The sequence below is a fragment of the Armigeres subalbatus genome, chromosome 3 (assembly GCF_024139115.2).
Source record: "Armigeres subalbatus isolate Guangzhou_Male chromosome 3, GZ_Asu_2, whole genome shotgun sequence".
NCBI classification, from domain to species: domain Eukaryota; kingdom Metazoa; phylum Arthropoda; class Insecta; order Diptera; family Culicidae; genus Armigeres; species Armigeres subalbatus.
Window position 1 is genome coordinate 221,883,812 of NC_085141.1, and position 22,680 is coordinate 221,906,491.

The window sequence follows — 22,680 nt, forward strand, 5'->3', positions numbered from 1 at the left end:
ATAACACTGAATCATCAATTTGACGCCACAACACACGGTTCCAGGCCGCATCTCTACATCCTCGAATACGCCCCACGCTCGCCAAGTCGTTTTGCACCTGGTCTGCCCACCTCGCTCGCTGCGCTCCACGCCGTCTCGTACCTGCCGGATCGGAAGAGAACACCATCTTTGCAGGGTTGCTGTCCGGCATTCTTGCAACATGCCCTGCCCATCGTACCCTTCCGGCTTTAGCTACCTTCTGGATACTGAATTTGCGCTAGAGCTGGGCGAGCTCGTGGTTCATTCGTCGCCTCAATATCCAAATCTGTGGTACTTATGACGGTGTTGCTGAGTCGGGGGCCTCTAATTAGGTAAGTACTACATCAATACTTCCTTCCCCTCCGAAGTTACGCTGAAGATGAGCGTGGCCAGGAGTAGTAATCCTCGTGTTTTTGTAAGGATCACATCCACCTTGATTTCTGATAGTAATCTGAATGGAGATTTCAAAAGAAAAACATGAGTATCACTAGTGTCCAATCTACGAAGTACATCGTAACTATGCTATGCTATGCTAAATATCTTATTCGGGGAAATGTCATTTTCGAGGAAATGTCATATTCGGGAACATGGTGGTTTTTTTCCGGAGCAATGTTATTTTCTCTCTGTTTTATATAACTCTCCGTAGGACAGAGAATACATGCTCCAAATTTGTTGGAAATTGGTCAAGTTGTTCAGAAGTTACGATAACCATACAATATCCCTTCTCCACATCTTCCCCTTTTCCAGTAATTTTCTAATCCCCACTATAATCATCTTTTTGTGAAGAGAATATGTGTTCAAAATTTGGTAGAAATTTTGGTAGTAATTGTTATGTTAAACATTACCTTCATTTTCACACGTTTATGAAAAAATCTTGAAAAACTACCATTCGCGTATAACATTTTATCTCTAGATTATTGGATTTGGCACCCAAGTACAATTTCTAGCGTTAAGGGTATTGCAGGGCTGGTAGCTATGAATGCTGTTCAAAATAGTGACTTTAGTGACCAACGATAACGAAAAAGTGACCAAATAGTGACTTTTGTATGAAGTTTTGCACCGGGTATAGAGCTTCATTAGCATTCCCTGACGGTGAACTATTTAGACTCACAAAGCTTGTAAATCTTTGGAAGGACCATTTGTTTGAAAAATATAAAGTAATTAAAATATTGAAGAAACTTTAAAAATGCCTTTAACCCTCTAATCTAGATTTTCTATATCTTGTGGTTTTTCCTTTTGTCAATGGTTTTCTCCCACAAACCATTTTGCTTTCTACATCCCGATAACCTCCCCATCTCGATATATCTCTATCTCGATGGGTTCTGGTAATACTAGACCATCTCTGGGCAATAACAAACACATCAAAACCAAGAAATAACATATTTTTTGTTGTCGTTTTTTTCATAGCAGATCTAGTTTCCATTTCAATTTTTCTTCTATTGCTCGATGGACTCTTCAATATTGAGATGTGGAGAGGCGACTGTACGATTTTAACTGTCATTAAACTATGGTTTAATAAAAAATTTAAAATAGTTTTTGAGATTTTGAACTCGACGTGGCATTCTGAGGAAAATTTTGAAAATCCAATAAAACCATGGTCTCTTATTAGAAATCCAGAAATTGTTATAAACTTAAGTTTCTAAATGGCAGACTTTATTAAAGGTAATTCAAAACAGGGTGGCCAAAAAATCTCGAGTTGAAAAAATAATTAAAATCTAATTAGTTTTTAGTTTTATTTTAGATTTAAAAACGCGACCAATTCATTCACCTCCACACTTGTTTTTTGGGTATCTATAAGGTACACTGGGGGAAGTGGAAAAGGAAAAATCGATAGTGCATGTTTGAATTAGTGTAAAACCAGTTTAAATGATTTAAATGCGTTCAATCAAAATGGACTATCAAAAACAGTCAATTTTGCACCAACTGTGCGGTAATTCGTACCATTTTGGTCGCTTGAAATGTATGGAAATAGATTTTAAAATTAGGAGTTGTTTTTCCACTTACTCTAGTGGGATGGGGTAAGTGGAAAACCCATGTTACCTTGACCTTCAATAGTGATGAGTAGTTACATATAACTAAAATCAATACGATCATTGCTCTGAGCATCTTTTGTGGATTAATTTCATTAACTTAACGGAATAGATCCTCAAGGAATTCTCGTAATAGCTAGGGGAGCGCTGGTTTTGCCTTCTCGAACACTTAGTGTACGTAAAGTCTATATATTCGCCCCAAAGATGAACTTTTTAAAGGAAAAATGGGACTTACAGGGTTATAAACTAATCAACTTGGTTTAACGAATTGAGATGATGTCTGTATGTGCGTATTTGTATGTATGTGTGTGCGCAAAGCACGTACAAAATTATCAGCAATTCTTAAGCACTTGTCCTTAACCAATTTGTTCGTAAAAAAATTGCATTCAACGGCGAAACTTGTTATGAATAAAAATTAATGTGAATTATACAATATGTTTACCTATAAGTGCTATTTTCAACTTTCTTATACATTTTTTTCATATGTAAAACATGTGAAAGGCATCAATACCGATAGGTGGATTTATCAGGCATTTTCTCATTTATATGAGTCCAATCACCACTGGAATCATAATGATAACAAAGAAGGAACATATTAAAATGCACAGCTATCGAAATAAACCCTGGAGGGAAGAAAAAAAATGCGTAATTAGAACATTATCCAGTTCCTCCGCAGTGTTTGATACCTGGGGTAAGTGTAAAAACTTTGAATTATTTGCTTTCTTGGTGAAAACCACTACAAATTGAATGGGATTAGTTTAATTGTATTAGAATGGTCCCCTGTGATATAAATTCTCTTGAAAAAAGAACAATTGGTGCAAATAAGAATTGATTGTATGAATGCAAAAATCAACTTTTCGCGAAACCTAAAATTACAGTTCAAGCGTTAACCGTGTTAGTGTATGTATTATACAAATTTCAACATAGTATTAGTGTGAGCATCAAAGTATATTGTTGCATAATGTTATGATGTGGTAAAAACTGTTAAGTATGTACAATTTCAATTTTTCGAGTCGATTTTTACACTTATCCCCTTTTTCCACTTCCCCCAGTGTACCTTACTTATTTGGTCACAAAAAGAATGTTTTTATAAAAATGTGAAAATTCTAAAATATGTTTAACCTAAAAGTTTTGAATTTAGTGGCTTGTGCCAGAATTATTTCGGGTTATGCTCAATTTTTTTTTTTAAAGACTCATCTCGAAGGGTCGCAAGGCGGATTGAACAACCATTTAACAATCATAATGTATTTTCTGTCATCGACGCCCTTATCGCTCATTATTCTCCCTGACGCTGGGAAACATCAAACATCATTGTCGTGTGATGAAACTAAGGCTCACCGGAGGGTATAAACGCTCACCAGCAGACGTGGTGCTTGTTCCAATACTCCTCAATTCTGTACTCTGTACTTGAGGTTTGCCTTTCGTATTTTAACAAATTTCATTCGTGAAGAAAAAGATCATAGTTGACATGAATCGGAAATAACCTCACGAGTTTCACAACACACTTGGAACTTCTTTGGTGATAAACTGCACTGAGAGGACACTTTTACACGGCGATATAAAACAGACAGATTGGTCAATTTTAAAGGAGTTTGCTTTATCGTATATTACAATACAGTGTCTGTAATTTTTGAAAAGAGATAAAACAGTTGAACTCCAATAACATGGCGCCTATTGTCAAAGCTTCTCGAATTTCGAGTAAACATAAGTTTCCCAACAGAAATTATTAAGTGCAAAATTCAATGTTTGTAAAAAAAATGTCAAGAGGCATTTTAATGAAAACATCATGAAGATCGAAAAAAACACACTGTCAATGATTTGTCAATATCCAGAAACAATAAAGCCTGTGGCAGCCCTAAAACGGACTATAAACGAGTTCAACTGTTGAAAATCCAATTAGTTCTAAAAAGAGTGATGGTTTGATGGACTGTAAAATTGATGTTGGGTTTAACTCTTTCAGGGATAAGTGGTTGACCGAGGGAGTTTCTTGCTTGAAACCAAAACACACACATGATTGCTTCTAGAACAATGCTTTGAGCACGTTGGCGGCCTCAGATGTCAAAAATTATGTCAAAATGGCAATCTGGGTGGTAATTGAGTGTTCGCTAAACTATCCCAAGTAACTATCAGCACATTATTACGCCAAACCGCCATATAGGGCATATCACTGCAGGTGTATCGCAAGGGTCCATCCTGGGCCCAATATTATGGAAAGCTATGTATGATGAAGTGTTGAGCAGGGAATCAATTTTTCTTGGATGCACATGCGAAACAAGCGACAAAAGAGAACCAACGACAAAGCTTTGTTTTTGTCGGAGATAATAAGGCCGATACAAATATTAAATTTATTTTATGTCCGACAGCTCTTGGAATGTACAAGGGGGGGGGGAATAAAAAAAATAACAAGGAAACGAAAAAAAGTCAATGAAGCAAATATTTTATGGAAGATTTTAAATTTTTATGAAAAATGTTAGCAATGAATGTTTAGAAAAAGCATAGAATATGAATATTTGTAGCATATTTATCCAGTAGTGAATTTAGCACAAACTTTATATAATTAAAAAAATACTGGAACTTAAATATTTTTGTAGAAATTTCTGTTTTTCTTTTTGGAAAAGGGCTGATTTTACAGATGAACTCTAAGTAATCTGTTGAATCCATAACACCAAAATTTTCCACAATTCATAATACCAAAGTACTGCTAGAGTTATAAGCTTTTGTTTAAGTCAAGTATGAAACTCAAACTAGTTGTATCAATAGGGTCAATGGTCAGATGTCCTTCTCAAATCACAGATGTGTGGTTTGAACATGGCTGTTTCATGACGTTCTTGCATAGGCTCGGAAATGTAGACTTCCCGGACTATACGGAATACTTAGGTGACGTCTGAAGTAGAATCGGCGAAGCACGTCATATCAGCATGCCCACGATCCGAAAATTATTGGAATCCTATGCTACTTGTTAGCGGCATGGATACGACCTCGGACAAACCCGTAGAGATGATGCAATGGACGCTAAACTCACACATACAAGAAACATGCGCGGATGAGCTACGGGGGTTTCTTTGGAGGTCATTTCGGCTCATTGACGGCGATTGCTGCCTGGGCGCTTCCCGACCCCCACACGATCTGAGACTTCTCAGGCCTCTGGTTGCAGATTTTCGTTTACCTTACTCCAAGCAAAGGTACGATACACTGAAAATAACCTTGAGTTACAGTTGCAATTGATTTGTGAAAAATAAAACATTCTTCCAAACAGTTTCAAAATAAATGTCTATTGCTTTGTAAAAATAGCTAACCAAAGTTACACAATACATCATAGGCTATACGGCACATTGGTTTCCTTCTCAGCCCCATGTACATGTGGTACTCTTGTGTTCTGAGCACTTTTTGGGGGACATAGGGCCAACGTAAAAGATCTCCATCCTTGAATTAGGCCCTGATTCCTATCGACTTCATTTATTTCTCTGTTAGGGTTTCGTCGCCAGGAGATCCTAGGTCTGCCCCTGCTGCGATGTTCTGCCGGAATCCAACGCTCTTCGATAGGACTCAACATTCAGAATCCAGTTGTGAGGCCACCACCATGTCCGAGCTGTAAAACGTTGACATCGGTTGATGAATACATAATAATACATCCAGCCTCGCCTCACTTTAGGGATTATATTGTGCTGGACTCTGGTTTTTGTCTAAACCTTCCTTGCTTCTAGGAACGAACCTCAGTTTTTTTTTGTAATTCAGACGATTGAAGGCTTTTCCGTGGTCAATCAGTACCAAATGGAGGGACTCTTGAAATTCATTGACCTACTTCAGGATGATGCAAAGCATGACTGTATGTTTCTCACATGATCAATATTGCCTTCTGCCGTCCGAGAATTGTTATCCTTTCCCTGTATCTGAATTAGACAAGTCGTCAAAACTCGAAGAAGTTGTTCTAAGTGGTCGAACCAACGTTTCAGCTGATCAGTTGGATCGGTGAGTGACTGACATGTCGCGTCTTTTTTTGGCACCCACGGATTTGTCCTTGCTCCAATCAGGCGTAGAGGAGGCGATTATCGCCGGTTGTTGCGGCTTTCCTATCATCGTTGACCAGGGAGTCCACCCGCGCCCGCTTCTCCCGTCTGCAGCTAACAGCGTATGACTTACTTCTCTAGAGCCATATTCAGTTGTCAGGACTAGTATTTATCCTCTGGAAATGGATCACCTGAAAATGGAGACGGTGCCTTCTTGAATCCATATTGAACGCAGCGTTTGACTATCATCTATAAATTTGCAAGATCCGACCACGCATTTCCAGAATTCAGCGGGAGGAGAGTTCACTCGGGTGTCGATTCACCATAGACCGACTCGAAGATCCAGCTGTGAAGAGATCGTTCGTTGAAGGATATGGAACTCAGGTGGTGGATGTTCTGGAAGGTGGCGCGTAGAATAGAAGTGGGCGACGAAGAATACTTTCATCGAAACCGACGAGATCAACTTGGATGAGCTGCGCACTCAGCGAATAGAATGGATTACAGATGTAACCCGACTGAAGATTGAGAAGCGTATAGAATCAAAGGCTGAGGAACGGGAAGAATCAGAGGAGTAAAGTACGAGTCCCGTCTACAGAATGTATCTCTGTAAGTGGGAGTCGGTCGTTACTGCAGACAGGAAAGGCTGACGTGGGTGGACATCCTGGTTGATGAAGAAAAGATGACTGCAACAAGCAAAGATTATCGCCTCAATAACTCACTGACTTGGAAAGCTGAAATGTTTGTTCGATCACTTCGAAGCTTCTTCAAGTCTTAGCCAGCATTCTTCGAAAAGCATCCATCCGAAGCAGGAAATCTAAAGGGGCCCAAGATCGGCAGTCGGCGGAGGTGACCCTATGCTGTCTGTTTTGTATGTCTGAATCACAAAAATCTGTTTGGCGCCCAGGAATGCAAGGGATTTTCAAATAGGGTCAGAGCTTTGTCTGACGTCATTCAGGTTGTCGCTTATGTGAGGCAAGGATGCTTGATTCGTCTGCACTTTCACTTCTCAGCGTAATCGGAGAGATCTTGGTGGGATCTCGGTAGATCGTGTACTATACCTTGTGCTGCGTTTGCAGTTTATTGTTGTGGAACATCTAGACGACTCTGATTTGGCTAATGAACACGAAACACTATATTAGTACTGCGATGCTCCTTTGTGTGCACTTAACGAGCTGACAGTATGCTTCTTTGCGATGGGTCCACCGCCCGCAGGACCAGGTGTTTGAGTGTGAACGGGAGGACTTCAATATCTTGACAGTCTGATATCATCAGATGACGAAATTGGGGCTACCTTCGCGAGTTTTCGAAATATTTGGAGACTCAACCGGATTGATCCACGCACATAAAATTCGAATGTTCTACTCTATCGTGAAGCGTGTTGTGTTTAGGCAAAGATAACGCAGATGATGTCTGAAATTTATAATTCGATCGGCCTTACAGTGCCGAGCAACATAAAAGCCATTAAATACCGATAACAATAGATGTTCGAAAACGTGGATGGAAATGGGTTCGCCATATATTGCAAGGAAGCTTAGACGGAATCTGTCAGGATAGGATAAAGAATATTTATGCTGATAGAGATATAAGCTCGTATTTTCATTTAAAATACTCTTGGGGAAAATTTATGGTCTATGAATGATATATTTCGTATCAAGATAAAAACATTGATGCATAAACTTCAAAATAAAAAAAAAATATATCGAAGAAAAATTTTTTTTCGCCCCCTCCATATTTTGGGAAAGTTGAAGGGGGGGGTCACATAAAATAAATTTAATATTTGTATCGGCCTAATGAAAATTTTTGTCAGCAACAAAAAAAAAAGATAATTTTGTTGCTAATTTTTCATCCCGTTATTTTGCATTATCTCTAAAGTAAATTTTGGTTTTATGCTATCATTGTTTCTGCTTTTATGGAAATATTCGAGAATCTAACTATGATTACAAAATTAGCATCGTATTCTAGGAAATATCAGGTCATGCAAGGAAAATAATTTTTGCCATATTGTGTTTGGGTTCTGATAAATGTTTGTGGCGAGGTATGTTGAGGCATAGACTCCCTCCAATAGTCAACATTATAGGCTTGGCAGATGATTCGTGCTTGCCGTGTACGGAGTATCTATTGAAGATTTTGAACTAAGTGAAGATCCATTAATTACGTAACGAAAAATGGGCAATCCCTCCTCCGCCTAAGTCACACTTTTTGTATGAAATTTATGTACAGATTGTCACATTTTTTGCAACACCTCCCCACCCTCTAAGCTAAGTTGATGGTTCGTGTACTAATAATGATATACATTAAATAGTGTAGATACAGATGTATAAATTGAACTTGAATTCAGTTACTTTCAGCGATGCTAAATTATTTTTGATGATCTTGGCTATGTGTGTGATTTGGGTCTTGGATATTTGCAGTTGGGCTATTGCGCCTTACTGTATGGCTATTATTATTTAGACGAGGTTTACATGTGTGTAATATGGCAGCGTATGCTGTATTGAGGTTTTGGACATCAACTCGTCTGTTCACTGTATTGAGTGTGTTGTAGATGTGACACATCTCTAGAAAGGGTAAAGTGTTGGTGTTGTTACTACTATCAACAATTTTAGTTTTTTCCAAGTCAAATGTATGTTTAAAATCTATGCTATGCTCCATTAATGCAGTTTTACCTCTTAAATCAATGATTTGTATGTCATGGTCGGTTTCGTTTTGTAGATAATCTTCCAATTTTTTCATTTGTGTTTTGTGTCCTGCTAGTCTAGTACATATCTTATTAGTTGTCATGCCAATGTAACAGCACTGGCAGTTGCTACATGGGATGTTGTATATCACATTATTTTTATCTAGTCTATTTTGACTGTCTTTTACAGAGGTGTGTAGATTTGATACTGTGTGATATTGTCTGGCTGCTAGTTCTATGCATGGGTAATCATTGGTTAACATTTTAGATAATCTTTCTGACAGTCCTGGGATGTAGAGGAACGGTTTGTACATGATTGTTTTGGTTAACTGTTGGGAATCTGTGTCGCGAGTTATGTGGTTGGGTGGTGGAGTTCTGGTTATTTGATGATATGTTGACTCGTAGTTTATTTCCTGTTGTTCATTATTTTTAGGTTCTGGACTGGATGATGGATCGTCGTTGTAGGGTGCTATTGGAACTTCTGTGATTGGTTGTTGTGTGGTTCGTTAGAGGTCGGACGGTCTATTGAATGTTATTGCTGTGTAGGATGGTTGACGGCTGGTTGGTTGTTGATTTAGCTGTTGTGTGGTGAGATTCGGTTTATTGTCGTACAAATTGATTAACCTATTAATCAATGCACGTGGATAGCCGTTGAGTAGCAGTTGCTGATAAATGACGTTGTTGATATCGTGTTGGTTGTGTAATGGCGAAGAGAGACCTTTTATCCGGCGCATAAAGTTATTTTGTTCGTAGGGATGGAATGATTGAAAATTCATCATTCTACCTGATGCTATAGGTTTGCAGTACCAAGTAGTCTGAAACTTATTTCCGTATCTCGTCACTAGTGTGTCAAGAAATGGTAATTTGTTGTCGTGTTCGAATTCAATAGTGAATTGAATTCGTTCTTCTTGCTTATTGAATGTAGTGTAATTAAAGTTAATAGACTTTATAAATTTACGCTATGGCAAATTGATTTGCAATAACATTGACAGAGAGCGGTACAGTGTAGCAAGGGCAGAACAGAAACGAATCCACCGCAGGAAAAAAGGCAGCACGAAGAGAGTGTGATAGCTGAAGCTCAGGAGAACATGGATAAAAACGATATGCGGAGGTTTTACGCAACTGTCAATGGCGCGCGGTATAAGACTGCGCCAGTGCCCGCCAGGTGGAAGGAGCACTTCGAAGATTTGTTGAACGATGGGAACTGAGGTGTATTAAGGAGCAGGATGGACATAGTCGGCGACGGTCAAGCTGTGGAACCACCAACACTGGATGAGGTAAAGAAGGCTCTAAACAAGCTGAAAAACAGTAAAGCTGTTGGGAAGGATGAGATCCCGGTCGATCTTCTCAAACACGGAAGTGATCAGCTTCATCAATCAATCCACCACATTATCCAGAAAATATGGGAGGATGAAGAACTGCCTGTCGGCTGGTTGGATGGATGAATCTATAAGAAAGGGCACAGACTAGAGTGTGTCAATTATAGAGGGATCACTCTTCTCATCTCGGCGTAAAAAATCCTGTCGCGTATCCTGTTTAACAGACTGAAACCGCTTGAGGAGTCTTTCGTCGGCGAATACCAGGCAGATTTTCGTGAGGGCCGATCAACGACGGATCAGATGTTTAGCCTGCGAATGATCCTTGATAAATTCCGGGAGTACAACTTGCAGACTCACCATCTGTTCATTGATTTTAAAGCAGCGTACGATTCAGTGAAAAGAAATGAGCTGTGGCAGATAATGTCCGAACATGGTTTTCCGGCGAAACTGATTAGACTGATACGTGCAACGCTGGTAGTGAGGTAGTGCGATGAATTTTGGTGAAAAATTTCATGGTTTAGAAAAGTGTCCTCTAGTACCGGACACTATTGCATCATGTTCAAATATGACCAAGTTCTTGTTGCATGAGTAAAGAAATCGTTTAGAATCGGATTTTTTAGCCAAAAAGTAATATTTTGAGGGGGCAACAAAATAAAATTCGGATAATTTTGAGGATTTTCTAAACATTTCGATTTTTTTGATTTTAATATTTATTTTTTATTATCCCCCCCCCCCACCTTGACCCTTCGGAGATCAGTAGGACAAAAAGTTAATTAAATATTTGTAACGGCCCAATTGAATTGAAATAAGTGTAAAGGTGTAACAGGTGTAAAGAATTGCTTATTATCACATGAAAAACCTCACTGTCCGGGCCCAAGGGACAACTACAGAAATTGATTTTGCACCATAGTTTCATAAAATATCGAACAAATCATGATCGTTATTTAAAATATGCCTAATCCTAGACCATCTCAATATAGTCAGAATGCATTCGATTGATTTTAATATTGTTGATTCAAACCTTCTAAAGTAAGGTGAAACATGAAAACTTTTGGCATTTTTGTTGAATTTTAAATTTAGTACAAAGTTTACAACATGAGAATCTGACTTTTTAATAGCATTCTTTTTGTACTCTACAAGTGTCTATACACAAACAGGGTATTGTGTAAAATTGAAATAGAAAGCAAATTACAAATTTTCTTGCATGTTAATCACATTTTAAAGCATTGAGAAATATTTATATTGAACATTAAAAAAACCGTTCGTACGCAGTAATGCGTACTATACTCTTAGAACAATGTGATCTCATCTTATACCTCTTCTAAAAGCTGTTTGCTTGAAATAATGAATAATCAATCCGGTTTAATCCTGGACCAGATTGTTAACATAGAAGATAACCGAACCACTTACCAGCACATTGGGCTTCCCGGTGCGGTCATCTACCCAAGCAAGCACCAAATCCGATCCGCTCATCCGTTCGCTCTTGTACGAGAATCCTAGGCCGATAAATCCACGCGTATTCACCGTTACGGTGAAAACTATATCCTTTTGGTCGACCTTCCATTCCAGCAAGTATAACCCGTTACCATCCATAATCTCCGACCTCGACCACTTGTGGTGAATGGGCTCCAGTTTGCCGAGCACCGCTCCAATCACGTGGCTCAGGAGTAGCAGCAGCACAGCGGTAGAAGCACCGCAGCAGTAATTGCTTAATTTGCCCATATCTATGTTTTCCTTTGCCGGTGATTATATTTTGATTGAATGGATTGGAAAATCACCCCTCAAGCACTTTGAAGATTTCTGGCCCCGTTCTGCACTTCCGATATAAAACACCTAGGGCATACAAACAACGGCTGCTGCCGCTTCGATATTGCTCATGAGCCTCTTCGAGATAATTTTCATATAGCTCTATTTTTTTCTTGATTATAGCATTAACACACTCCCGCTAATGCAATTAATTTCCACAGAAATTCACCTTTTCAGATTCATAACAACTTCAATTTTGGATACACATTGCAACGGACCGCCAATATTTCATCACTAACTTATTCAGCTTCAAATAATTCTCACGCTCCGTAGAAGGAAACTTGCACCATCTTCACCTCGTCAGGTAATAAATATCACTTCCTGTCATCCAAGCCAAATTATTCTAATGAATTCCGATTATTCTATCCGATTGAGTGAGGCACCTGAATGTGTCACTGCTGCCGGTCACTCCAATGGGGCTTTCAAAACTGCATCGAAACCGGACCCTGAGTCGCTCCCAGGATCAGCGCAGCAACGTTCGAATCGTTGCTGGATCGGCGGACAAGCGAAAGATAACGATCGCGAAATTTGCCCAAAAAGCCGGTTCTTGCCCGTCGGATATGTATCGATTACCGGTCGCGAAGAAGAGCACCGCGAAAATAAAACAAAACACACACGACATCCAGCGCAAAAAAAATCCTCGGCGCGACGTTCAACGTTCAGCTCTGCGATCTGCACGGCGACGTTCTGGAAGCGATATGCGCACGGTTCAGTCCCAACGCAGGTTGAACCATCGAAAACCGCTGCTACGACCGGCTTACAAACACATCCACATGCTGGAAGCAACATGCACGCCGGCTGTTTTGCCGTTGGGCCCGGTTTGGGCGAAAGAGACAGAAGGAAAACATATATTTTTTGCTGCCTTTATCACCACCGTCTTCCCCTGCATCCAGTACATGCTGAATTACTACATACTTGTACCTATAGCGCATAGCGGTGAGCTTCACCAACAACGATCGACCGGCTGCTGGCTGGAGAAAAGCAGAGCGCCGCAACCGGTGTGCATCATGCGGTAGCTTCAAGCCCTCGAGTTATGCTTCCACCTTTGGATGGCGGATTAAATGCTAACGTGAAATGGACAAAATTAAGATAACCTTAATTATACAATTCATGAGTACGTTTATTTCAATTCAAAAATACTGAATTTCCGATTGAAAACAAAATAGAAGAATTTTTGGGTGAGCTTCAGAAGCAAACCGTAGAAATACTGAGAAAAATCATGTAAAATGCAGAAAAATTTCGGAGGGAGATTCAAATGAATGTGGCGTAGGGAGGGGATACACAGAAAAGAGTTTTCGGAAAAACTCAGAATAATTTTTGGATGAAATTCAGAAAAAACATTCGTGATTCTCCTGTAGAAGCTAGAAAAATTTTACTTGGAAATTTTAGAAAGTTTTTTTTAATGAAAATTTAGAAGAATTGCAATGCGTATTCAGTAGGTATATATTTTCTTAATTCAAAGAAATTTTCTCGGGTAAATGGGAAAAATTAGAAAAGTATCCCGTGGAATTCAAATGGCTTACCATTGAAAATCTGACGCTCGATTTGGATCCATCCAACGCACGTCGCAACCTTTAGAGATTTGCCAGAAAGCAATATTCTAATATTATTTGCCACAGTTCGTTCCGTTTCACTTAATCATACGCTCCCTACAGATGATGAGTCCGTATGTTGTATTCCCGGAATTAATCAAGGTTTTTTGGAGAGTAAACATCTGGTTCATTGTTGATTCTTAGAAACCGATTCGGTATTCGCCAACATAATTCAAGAGAGTATGTACCATGTAGGCCTCGTATACAGGATTGTTATACATCGACAGTTAGCATGATCCAGCCTGTTCCTTTTCTTGTAGATAGGACATATGAAGCAATCAAGCAAGTTAGAAGGCCTGTCTTCTTCCTGCCATTTCGATAACTTGGTGAATTTTTTCGATCATCCGGTAAGTCCTATCTTTTAGAAGCTCGGCAGAGATTCAGTCCATCGCAGCGACATAATCGGTTTTGATCTCTTCGTCTAGTGTGGGTGGCTCCTACGCTTGTCCATCATGCTCAATTGTGATTCTGTTTGTGCCCTCTCTACCCAATTGCCTATTCAGCAATAACTCAAACTACTCCTTCCACCTAGCAGCCACTCCTGCTCGGTCGATCAACAGATTTCCGGAACTGTCATTGATCATGACTTGTGCAGGTGCGTTTTTTTGCGCATTTTGTTTATTATTTTAATAGTGGTCAGAGTTGAAATTTGGGCCTCGGAGATCCTCACATCAATCACTCACTCATGTGTTCTGAGCACACCTAAGAGCTATGGCCAACGTAAATGATCTCCATCCTAGGCGGCTGCTAGCTTTAGCCTTGACCTGGGACCAAATCAGATTCCTGTCGACTTTCTTTGTTGAATCTGCGTCGCCACGAGCCGCTGGGTCTGTCTCTGATGCGATGTTCTGCCGGATCCCAGTTGCTTGCAGTTTTCTTCTCCATTTTTACGTAATGTGTGGCCTACCCACATCCATTTACGCTCTCGAATTGCTGTTGATATCGGTCTTTGATGGCATCGTCGATGTAGCTCAGCGTTCGAGATCCAGTTTTACGGTCACCAGGCCCGAATTATAAAAAGGAAACATTGGTTGATGGATACTTGCAGTTTCTGCGTGATCTCTGTTGTTATACACATATTACAGCCATCTTGATCCACGCTCTTATGTCGAACTTGGTTCCACTGTCTGATGTTGACTGGCTGCCAAGATATTGAAAGTTTTCGCACTTCCCCACTGCTTGCCAGGTTACTGTAAAGTTTGAGGGGTTACTTGTGTTGATATCCGATGATTTGGTCTTGTTGACGTTAATGCGGTTGAGGAGCATTCGCCTAGGTCGTTCAACTTACTCTGCATATCGAATAACCGTTTCGCTGGTAGAGCCATATCATCAGCCAAATCGAAGTCGTTTTGATGCTTCATAGTTATAGGCTGCCAGAGCAGCCCATGGTTTGGTACATGGTCAATCGCACCCATCACGATCTCGTCCATTACGATGAGAAACAGTAGCGGAGATAGAATGCATCCTTGTCTCACTCCAGCGACCACCCGGGGTCAGACAGCTCCGTTATGCAGGACGAGGCCTACGATTTTGTCCGAAACTCCCTTGCGTCTAAGGTAGTCCCACCGATTTTCGTGGTCTAGACTTTTGAATACCAGCTCGAAGGGCTTTTGGAATTCGTTAACTTACTCCAGGATGATACATGATCTTCCGGAGCGGAATCCCATCTGCTGCTGTCCGTGTCTATTTTCTCCTGTATCCGATTTTTGATAGCTTTGCACAGAATTTTGAGAAAAATGCATAGTAGAATAATGTCATATCTCCTTTATGGGACTTTGCGTACTGCATGCAGTGAAGGAGCTTCGGAGCTGACGCGTCGCACCCTTAGCGGCTCATGCCAATATGCCAATATAGTTGTTCAGGCGTTGAGACTTGAAGAAGTTGTTCGAAGTGCTTGAGCTAACGTTTCAGCTGATCAGATGGGTCGGTGAGTAACTGACTTGTCGCTTCTTTCACCGGTAGCCTCGGATTCATCCTTGGTCACCCAGGCGTAATGAGATATCGTAGAGGAGGCGAATATCGCCAATTGTTGCAGTTTTCTTCGTCGTCTGCAGCAGCGTTAAACTTCCTTCTATAAAGCCAAATACTGTTCACGGGACTCGTACTTGACTGCTCTGGTTCTAGTTCACGGAATCCACTCCTTTCATTGAGAGCGTAGCTCACCCCGGTTGTCTCGCTTGTTTTGATAAAGGCATTCTTGATGGTCATCCACTGCTCTTCTACGCTGCCACCTTCCGGAACATCCATTGGCCGAGTTCCAAGTTCTTCAACGAATGATCTCTTCACAGCTGGATCTTCTAGTCGGCGTGTGTTGAATCGCCGTCCGAGTCTCTCCTCCCATATCTGAATCCGAGCAATGCGTAATCGGATCTCGCCAATTAGAAGGTGATGACCAAACGTGATGTCGGCGCTTCGTTTATTCCGGACATCAAGAAGGGTCCGTATCCATTTCAGGCTGATGCAGATGTGGTCGATTTCATTTTCAGTTTGTCCATCACGATAGGGAAAGAACGATTTTTCAATCACCATGTCATTACTGCCACAGAATTCTGCACGCAACTCACCGTTTTCACTCATTTCTCCATGACATGACACACTGTTATAGTCCGTGCTGTCGGAGCCGATCTTCGGATTGAAGTCGCCCATGTAGATCTTGATGTCACCTTTCGAAACTTCATCCACGATGGCATCCAGTTCACTGTAAAAATTCTACTGTATTCTACTGTATTCTACTGTAAAAGGGCACTTTAACTCGGCAACATCGGTTGTGCGCATATGCTTGGATTACCATGAGGTTTTTACCCGTGCTTGGAATCTGGGTATTATAATTCTCTTATTAATTGGTTCCCACTAAAGGAGCGCCGCATGTTTCTGGGCGCAAAGCAGAAAACCAACACCTTGTGGAGTTGTTCTCTCGAATACCGGAACAAAACAATACCTGTCGGTATTTTTGTGTTCTCCAAAGTTTGGCCAACAGACTTCACTCAGTCCTCAGCTCTCGATATTGCCTTGTTGCTTTCAAAGGAATTTCCAGATGAATTTCCGAAAGAACTGTTATAGTAATTTCCGAATTATTCTTGAAAAAACTTCTGTATGAACTTTTGGAGTGAAAAACAATTCAAAGGTATATCCGAAGGTTTAAGACTAATTAAATTTCCGGAGGAATGTCCGAAGGATTTCGTAAAAAAATACTGGACGAAATTATTTGGGAAATTCCTGAAGTAATTGCTGAAGGCATTTCTTAAAAGAGTTTGAGGGAATTCCTAAACTAATTTCTGCAGAAATTTCTAGACCGATTTCCAAAAGACATTTTTGAAAGATTTGCTAGAGGAATTTGTTGAAGGTTTCCCTGATACAGTTTTCGTAGGTATTGCCGAAGAATTTCCCGTAGGAATTCCGATCAAGAAATTCTTTAAATAATTCGTTAACAGTTCGAAGAAGTTCTTTTGAAGGAATATCTTGATGCATTTCCAAAAGAATTTCTGGATCTATCTCCTAAATAATTTGCTGTTACTTTGCCGAAAGAATCCCTGCAGGAAACTCCGAAGGAATTCTTGAAGCAATGTACAGAAGAATTCAAGAATTCCGGAAATTCCTTCAGGAGTTCCTTCGGAAACTCCTTAAAAAATTCGTTCGAGAATTCCTAATAGGAAATTCGGCGCAATTACGGGAGCCGAAGGAATGGAACACCTGGAAGAATTTCTGAATTTCCTGAAATTCCGTAGGAGTTTCCAAAAGAATTTTAGATTTTTTTTTAAATCAGTAATGAATCACAGAAGGAATCTGCGATGTATTATTTAGAGAAATATTCCATGAAATTCTTGGAGGATCTTTCGAAGGTGTGCCTGAAATGGATGACTAACCGAATTAATATATTTATGTATTTTTTTTACGAAAAAATGTGTGGAGGATTTTCCGAACGATTTTGAAATTTCTCCAAGAATTTCTTCTATTTCTTCTTCCAGAAAATCGTCCAGATATTCTTTCGAGAATTCCTCCAGGAATAATTTATAAAATTCCCACAGGAGTATTTCCTCCAGGAATTCTTTCATAACCCCTCCCAAAAGGCCTTTGTTAATTTCATTAGAAATTCATTTAGTAAAACAATGTAATATTCCTTTCGAAATCCATGAAGATCCATTATTCCGTAAAAAATTTTGAAGAATGAAACAGGAAATTCTAAAGGAGAAGTTTTTAAAGGAAATTTAAAAGGATTTCCTGAAGAAATTTTGTAAGAAATTTCTAAAGATTTCTCAAAGTAATTCTCAAAAAGATTTCTGAATAAAATTTCCAAAGGATTCCGGAAAGAATTTTTGAAGGATTTTCTGAAGGGATTCCAGAAAGAATGTTTACGGAGATGTCTCTTATTTATTTCTTCGTCTTCAACTATGCTGTACAGACTGGTGCTTCTAAAACTAACTTACATCTAGTAGACGCCTATTTTTACAGAAAGTCCTGTTAACGTTAAAACAAAATCAGACAAGTCATTGAGAAGGTCAAAACATCTTTCTAGCGAATGGTTCTGGCCCACAACGGAGTTATTTCTTCTGGCCCAAAATAGTTGCCGCTGACGGAAGCGGCGAGCCGGAACATAAAAAGTCAGACACGCTGTAGTAGCTCATCACGGTCCAGCCGGTGGATTAGCTGGTCAAAGGCGAAGGTATTTGCTGACAACGATCCTCGTACTATGGTAACCGCAAAGGATTGGTCCAGGGCAACCTGCTGAGGGTGAACCGGACAAAACTACGTTGAACTCGTTCGATACCGGCTGACTGCACTTCATGGAACGGAGCCCAAACTGGTACGGCACATTCAAGTACGCTGCGAACAAGACAGCTGTACAAACTTTTTAAAAGCATACACGTCGTTGAATTCCGCGCCGTTGCGATGAATGAAACCGAGCACAGCAAAAGCTTTGGCGGTCACAGGCGGTCACAGATACATATATGCTCGCTGAAATTGAGTTTTTTGTCCATGGTTACGCCAAGATCGCGTCGATCCAGTGAAATTCCATCTGATGTGTAGTTGAAATGGATTTGCGTCCTGGATCTGTTGAAACTGGTGATTTTGCACTTTTTGGAATTCAAATCCATGCCATTCCGCATATACCGTTGTGCTATGGTATCAAAATCATGCTGTAGAGCAGAGCAGTTGACAAGCGAAGATACTATCCGAAAAATGTGTAGATCGTCAGCGTTCATCAGGCGGTGAGAACGAAATCGGTGGCACAAATCGATGACAAAAAATATGAATCGCAGCGGAACATGGTGACTACCTTGCGGTACTCCGGATGGCGTCATGAATGTGTCTGACTTTCCAGCAGCTACTTTGACAAAGGCGGATCTTCCAGTATGAACAGAGCCAGTCGATAATCCAATCAGGAAATCCAAGGCGGTCAAGTTTACTAAAAAACAAAATGTGTGGTACTCAGGGCTGGTAGCGACCGATGCAGCTCAAAAAAGTGACTTTAGTGACCAAAACTGACGAAAAAAGGGACCAAATAGTGACTTTTAGTTGCAGAAAAAGTGACCAAATAGTGACTTTCAGTTTCAGTTGCAAGTTCGATGAGACGAAATTAAGCGTTTTTGGGTCGAATGAGAATCATCTTTCACTCACCACTCTTTTGCCTTAGAACGAACTCAGACTGTGAACCATTCCACCGATTCGTTCAACTTTTAGTTAAAATTTGACAGTTCGATGGTTATTTCTCCGTGGTTAAAAATAACCCTGCTCCGGAGCATGGTTAGACTTGACAGTTCGATGGTTAAACTTTGTTCCCGAGAAAATTGGCGCCAAATCCATTTTGTTCCAAATAACTATCAATCTGTCAAATCGCAAATGGGTCGGCTTTGGGGAAATTTTTTAACTTCGATGAGAAAATAACCATCGAACTGGCAAATTTTAACTAAAAGTTAAACGAATCGATGAAATGGTTCACAGCCTCAGAAGAGAAATAAAAATCGTACACGCTAACTTTTATCTACTCTCTACTCAGTAAAATTGTATTGGCCTTCCTTTTAATCCCACGAAAATATTATATCAGATAAATATCAGTCAAAAACAGTATTCAAAACTATGAGTAGTCTTCCGAGAAAATCAAATTTTTACGCCACTGGAAGTGAGCGAAACATGGTTATCACTCATAAGACCTTTTCTTTTCTGAAAAATGATTTCTAGGCAAAAATCTGCGTGAAGGAGCATTCCCTTCACGTGAGAATCAGTGAAAATTAAGCTCACTGGATTAGCTGAATACATATTTAAGAAAGATGCACGATTTATCATAGGTGCCACGGAAGTTATTGGAATTTTCAGTGCAAAAAAAAACAACAGTATGGATCGTTTGGGTAGAAAACGGAACAAAAATTATGAAGATCCAGTACAACGAGCCTGGGATTGAACGCTCAACCTCCTGCTTATACTGCAGGACTATGCTCTCTGAACTATTTAAATATTTTTTTCCAAAATACGCAGATTTCCCAACTTGCTGTACGTATTCATGAACGTTTTTTCTATAGAATTCGATAGCGCATGCAATCTTCAAAATTGGGGAGACTTGATTCTCTCTCTATAACATCTACTCAATAAATATTTTTTTATAGCAAACCCTTCATCACATCTGTCAAATCTACAAAAAAGTAGCCGCTTGAGAACAAATTTATTAAAATTATTCTTGAATTTGTTTGCCAAACTTTTCAAGTCTAAGAATCAAGTCTCCTCATATTGTGACAACAACTCAAAATCCAATTATCCTGAAATTGTGGTGGAATGTTGGCATTTTTATCAGTGAAGATCATTTAGCATATTGACGGCTTGTGCTGTGAAAAAATGATAGCATTTTGTCAATATTAGGGGAAGTTGTTCAAATTTTGCTAGTCACTAAAAAACATCTTTAGGAGGGACAAACACAGTAAATAATAGAGTAAATAAGGTTGTCAATCAAAAAATAATTCGTCACATAACGATCATTTAGAGGATCTATAATAAAAGAACGCTCTAACAATACTGCTATAGTTCTCGGTAAAACAGCGGAGAATTAAGTCTTCCAAGGGGTCAAGTCTCCGAAGGAATCAAAACTTCCCACCTTCTCCTACTGTATAAAGTTTGAGCTTTAAAACAAAATCGGAATTGGCAGGTCTCCTGCTTGCATGACTGTATACCAATTTATAAATTGTGACGTGAAACACCTTCAGTTAGCTACTGGTGAAATGCCAGTAAAAGCAGCGAGTTAAACGGCTTTCGAAGTTTCAGCGCGATCATTTTTTTAAGATCCGTAATTTTATTCCGCCATGATCAAAGCATCATCCGATGGGTACATAAAGTTTTATTTAAAAAAAATCTTAGTCAATAGTTTCAAAATAGTTGAAAATAGTGACTTTTTGCGAGAAAAAGTGACTTTAGTGACTTGAGGTCGAAAAAAGGGACTTTTTAGTGACTTGCCCGAAAAAAGTGACCAAGTCACTAAAAAGTGACCCGCTACCAGGCCTGGGTACTCTATCGAAAAATCTATTTCTAATCTATGTGCTGTCCCTTGACATCGTTTTTCTAGGTTTGAGTTCAACATACTGGTGTATGTCATGAGATTCGTCACTGTTGAACGTTTTATTTTACCAATCTATGCTGATGTTCAGAAATAATAGGGACGGCAGCCGAATACAGCCTTTCATGGACAAGGAGCTCAAACGTCTTCGCCAGACAGCATCATATTGATATGGGACGGTAATTTTCAACATTATGAATGCTACCCGTTTTGTGTATTGGAGTAACTGCGGATAGCTTCCAAGCATCTGAGAAGATGTCCTGCTCTAGAGATAAGTTGAACAGATGACAAACTGGAAGTCCCAGCACATCGGAGCAGTTTATCCGGACCGGGCCTTTTGATGGATCAATGGAGCTCAATGTGCTTACTATTTATGTAGTAGACCAGTGGTTCTCAACCTTTTTCTTATGAGGTACCCCTTCGAACTTTTACATTCATTGAGGTACCCCCAATTTTTTTCGCTGTGAATGAAAATAAGCAAAGCTCATGAGATATATGAAAAACGGAGGCTTCCTATTGAAAGAAGGCTTCCTATTGAAAGGAGGCTTCCGAGTCTTTCGAAAAAAGGCTTCCGAGCCTCTTGAAAGGAGGCTTCCGAGCCTCTTGAAAGGAGGCTTCCGAGCCTCTTGAAAGGAGGTTTCCGAGGCTCTTGAAAGGAGACTTCCGAGCCTCTTGAAAGGAGGCTTCCGAGCCTCTTGAAAGGAGGCTTCCGAGCCTCTTGAAAGGAGGCTTCCGAGCCTCTTGAAAGGAGGCTTCCGAGCCTCTTGAAAGGAGGCTTCCGAGCCTCTTGAAAGAATGCTTCCGAGCCTCTTGAAAGGAGGCTTCCGAGCCTCTTGAAAGGAGGCTTCCGAGCCTCTTGAAAGGAGGCTTCCGAGCCTCTTGAAAGGAGGCTTCCGAGCCTCTTGGAAGGAGGCTTCCGAACCTCTTGAAAGGAGGCTTCCGAGTCTCTTGAAAAGTGGTTTTCAACCCGAGCAAAGTTTGACATCGTAATGAGGGCAAATAGAAAAGATATTTTGGTATTAACCCAACATACATTGGAAGCTGATAGAGTGCTTATTCAACCAAAAACAGCCTTTTACAGGTTAAAAACTAGCTTGTTCAGCATGAATTGTATGCTGGTAGAAAAAATTAAAATTATAAGGGGCTGTCTATATATTACTTGGACAGGTCTTGGTCAGTTTTAGATACCCCCAGCCTCCAGCGTGGAACTGCTATTATAAATTTTCTAAAATGTGTATGGATCGTGGACATTAATCATACCCTCTCCACCCTGAACTGTCCACGAGATATATGGACAGCACTCATTTGTTTTAAAATGTTAGTTTCTATGATTACCCGGATAAAAATGTACTATTGGTTCAATAGTGTAAACAATTGAATTACAATACAATGTACGGTGTACAATAGGATACATTGTTTCTTGACAGTTGCACAGATTGTATCAACACTGAGGATACAATACATCAACATATTTCTCTCATGTAACAATACTTGAAATTGTTTTTGAAACGTTTTCGTACATAAGATTCATACATTGATAACTTTTGAAACGTTTCTTTACATTGCATATAAACTGTATAACAATATTTGCCTCATAGCGCCAAATATGCATTTTTTCCCTTTAAATTGTATTGTTGAACAGTAAAGCTGTCACAACTGAGAAATCAAAAATCGTATTGTTTTACTATACAAATACA

At 39.8% G+C, this 22,680-nt stretch overlaps 1 protein-coding gene across 1 annotated transcript in view; it reads right to left on the reverse strand.

Annotated features, from left to right (window-relative positions):
• The window catches only part of LOC134220133 (MOXD1 homolog 1), a 217,699-nt gene extending 205,141 nt beyond the window's left edge, over positions 1-12,558 (reverse strand). The window contains exon 1 of the mRNA XM_062699127.1: positions 11,459-12,558. Within this exon, the coding sequence (XP_062555111.1) occupies positions 11,459-11,770 (312 nt within the window). The 5' untranslated portion in view covers positions 11,771-12,558. The remainder of the gene's footprint in view (positions 1-11,458) is intronic.
• Between the last annotated feature and the right edge of the window lie 10,122 nt (positions 12,559-22,680).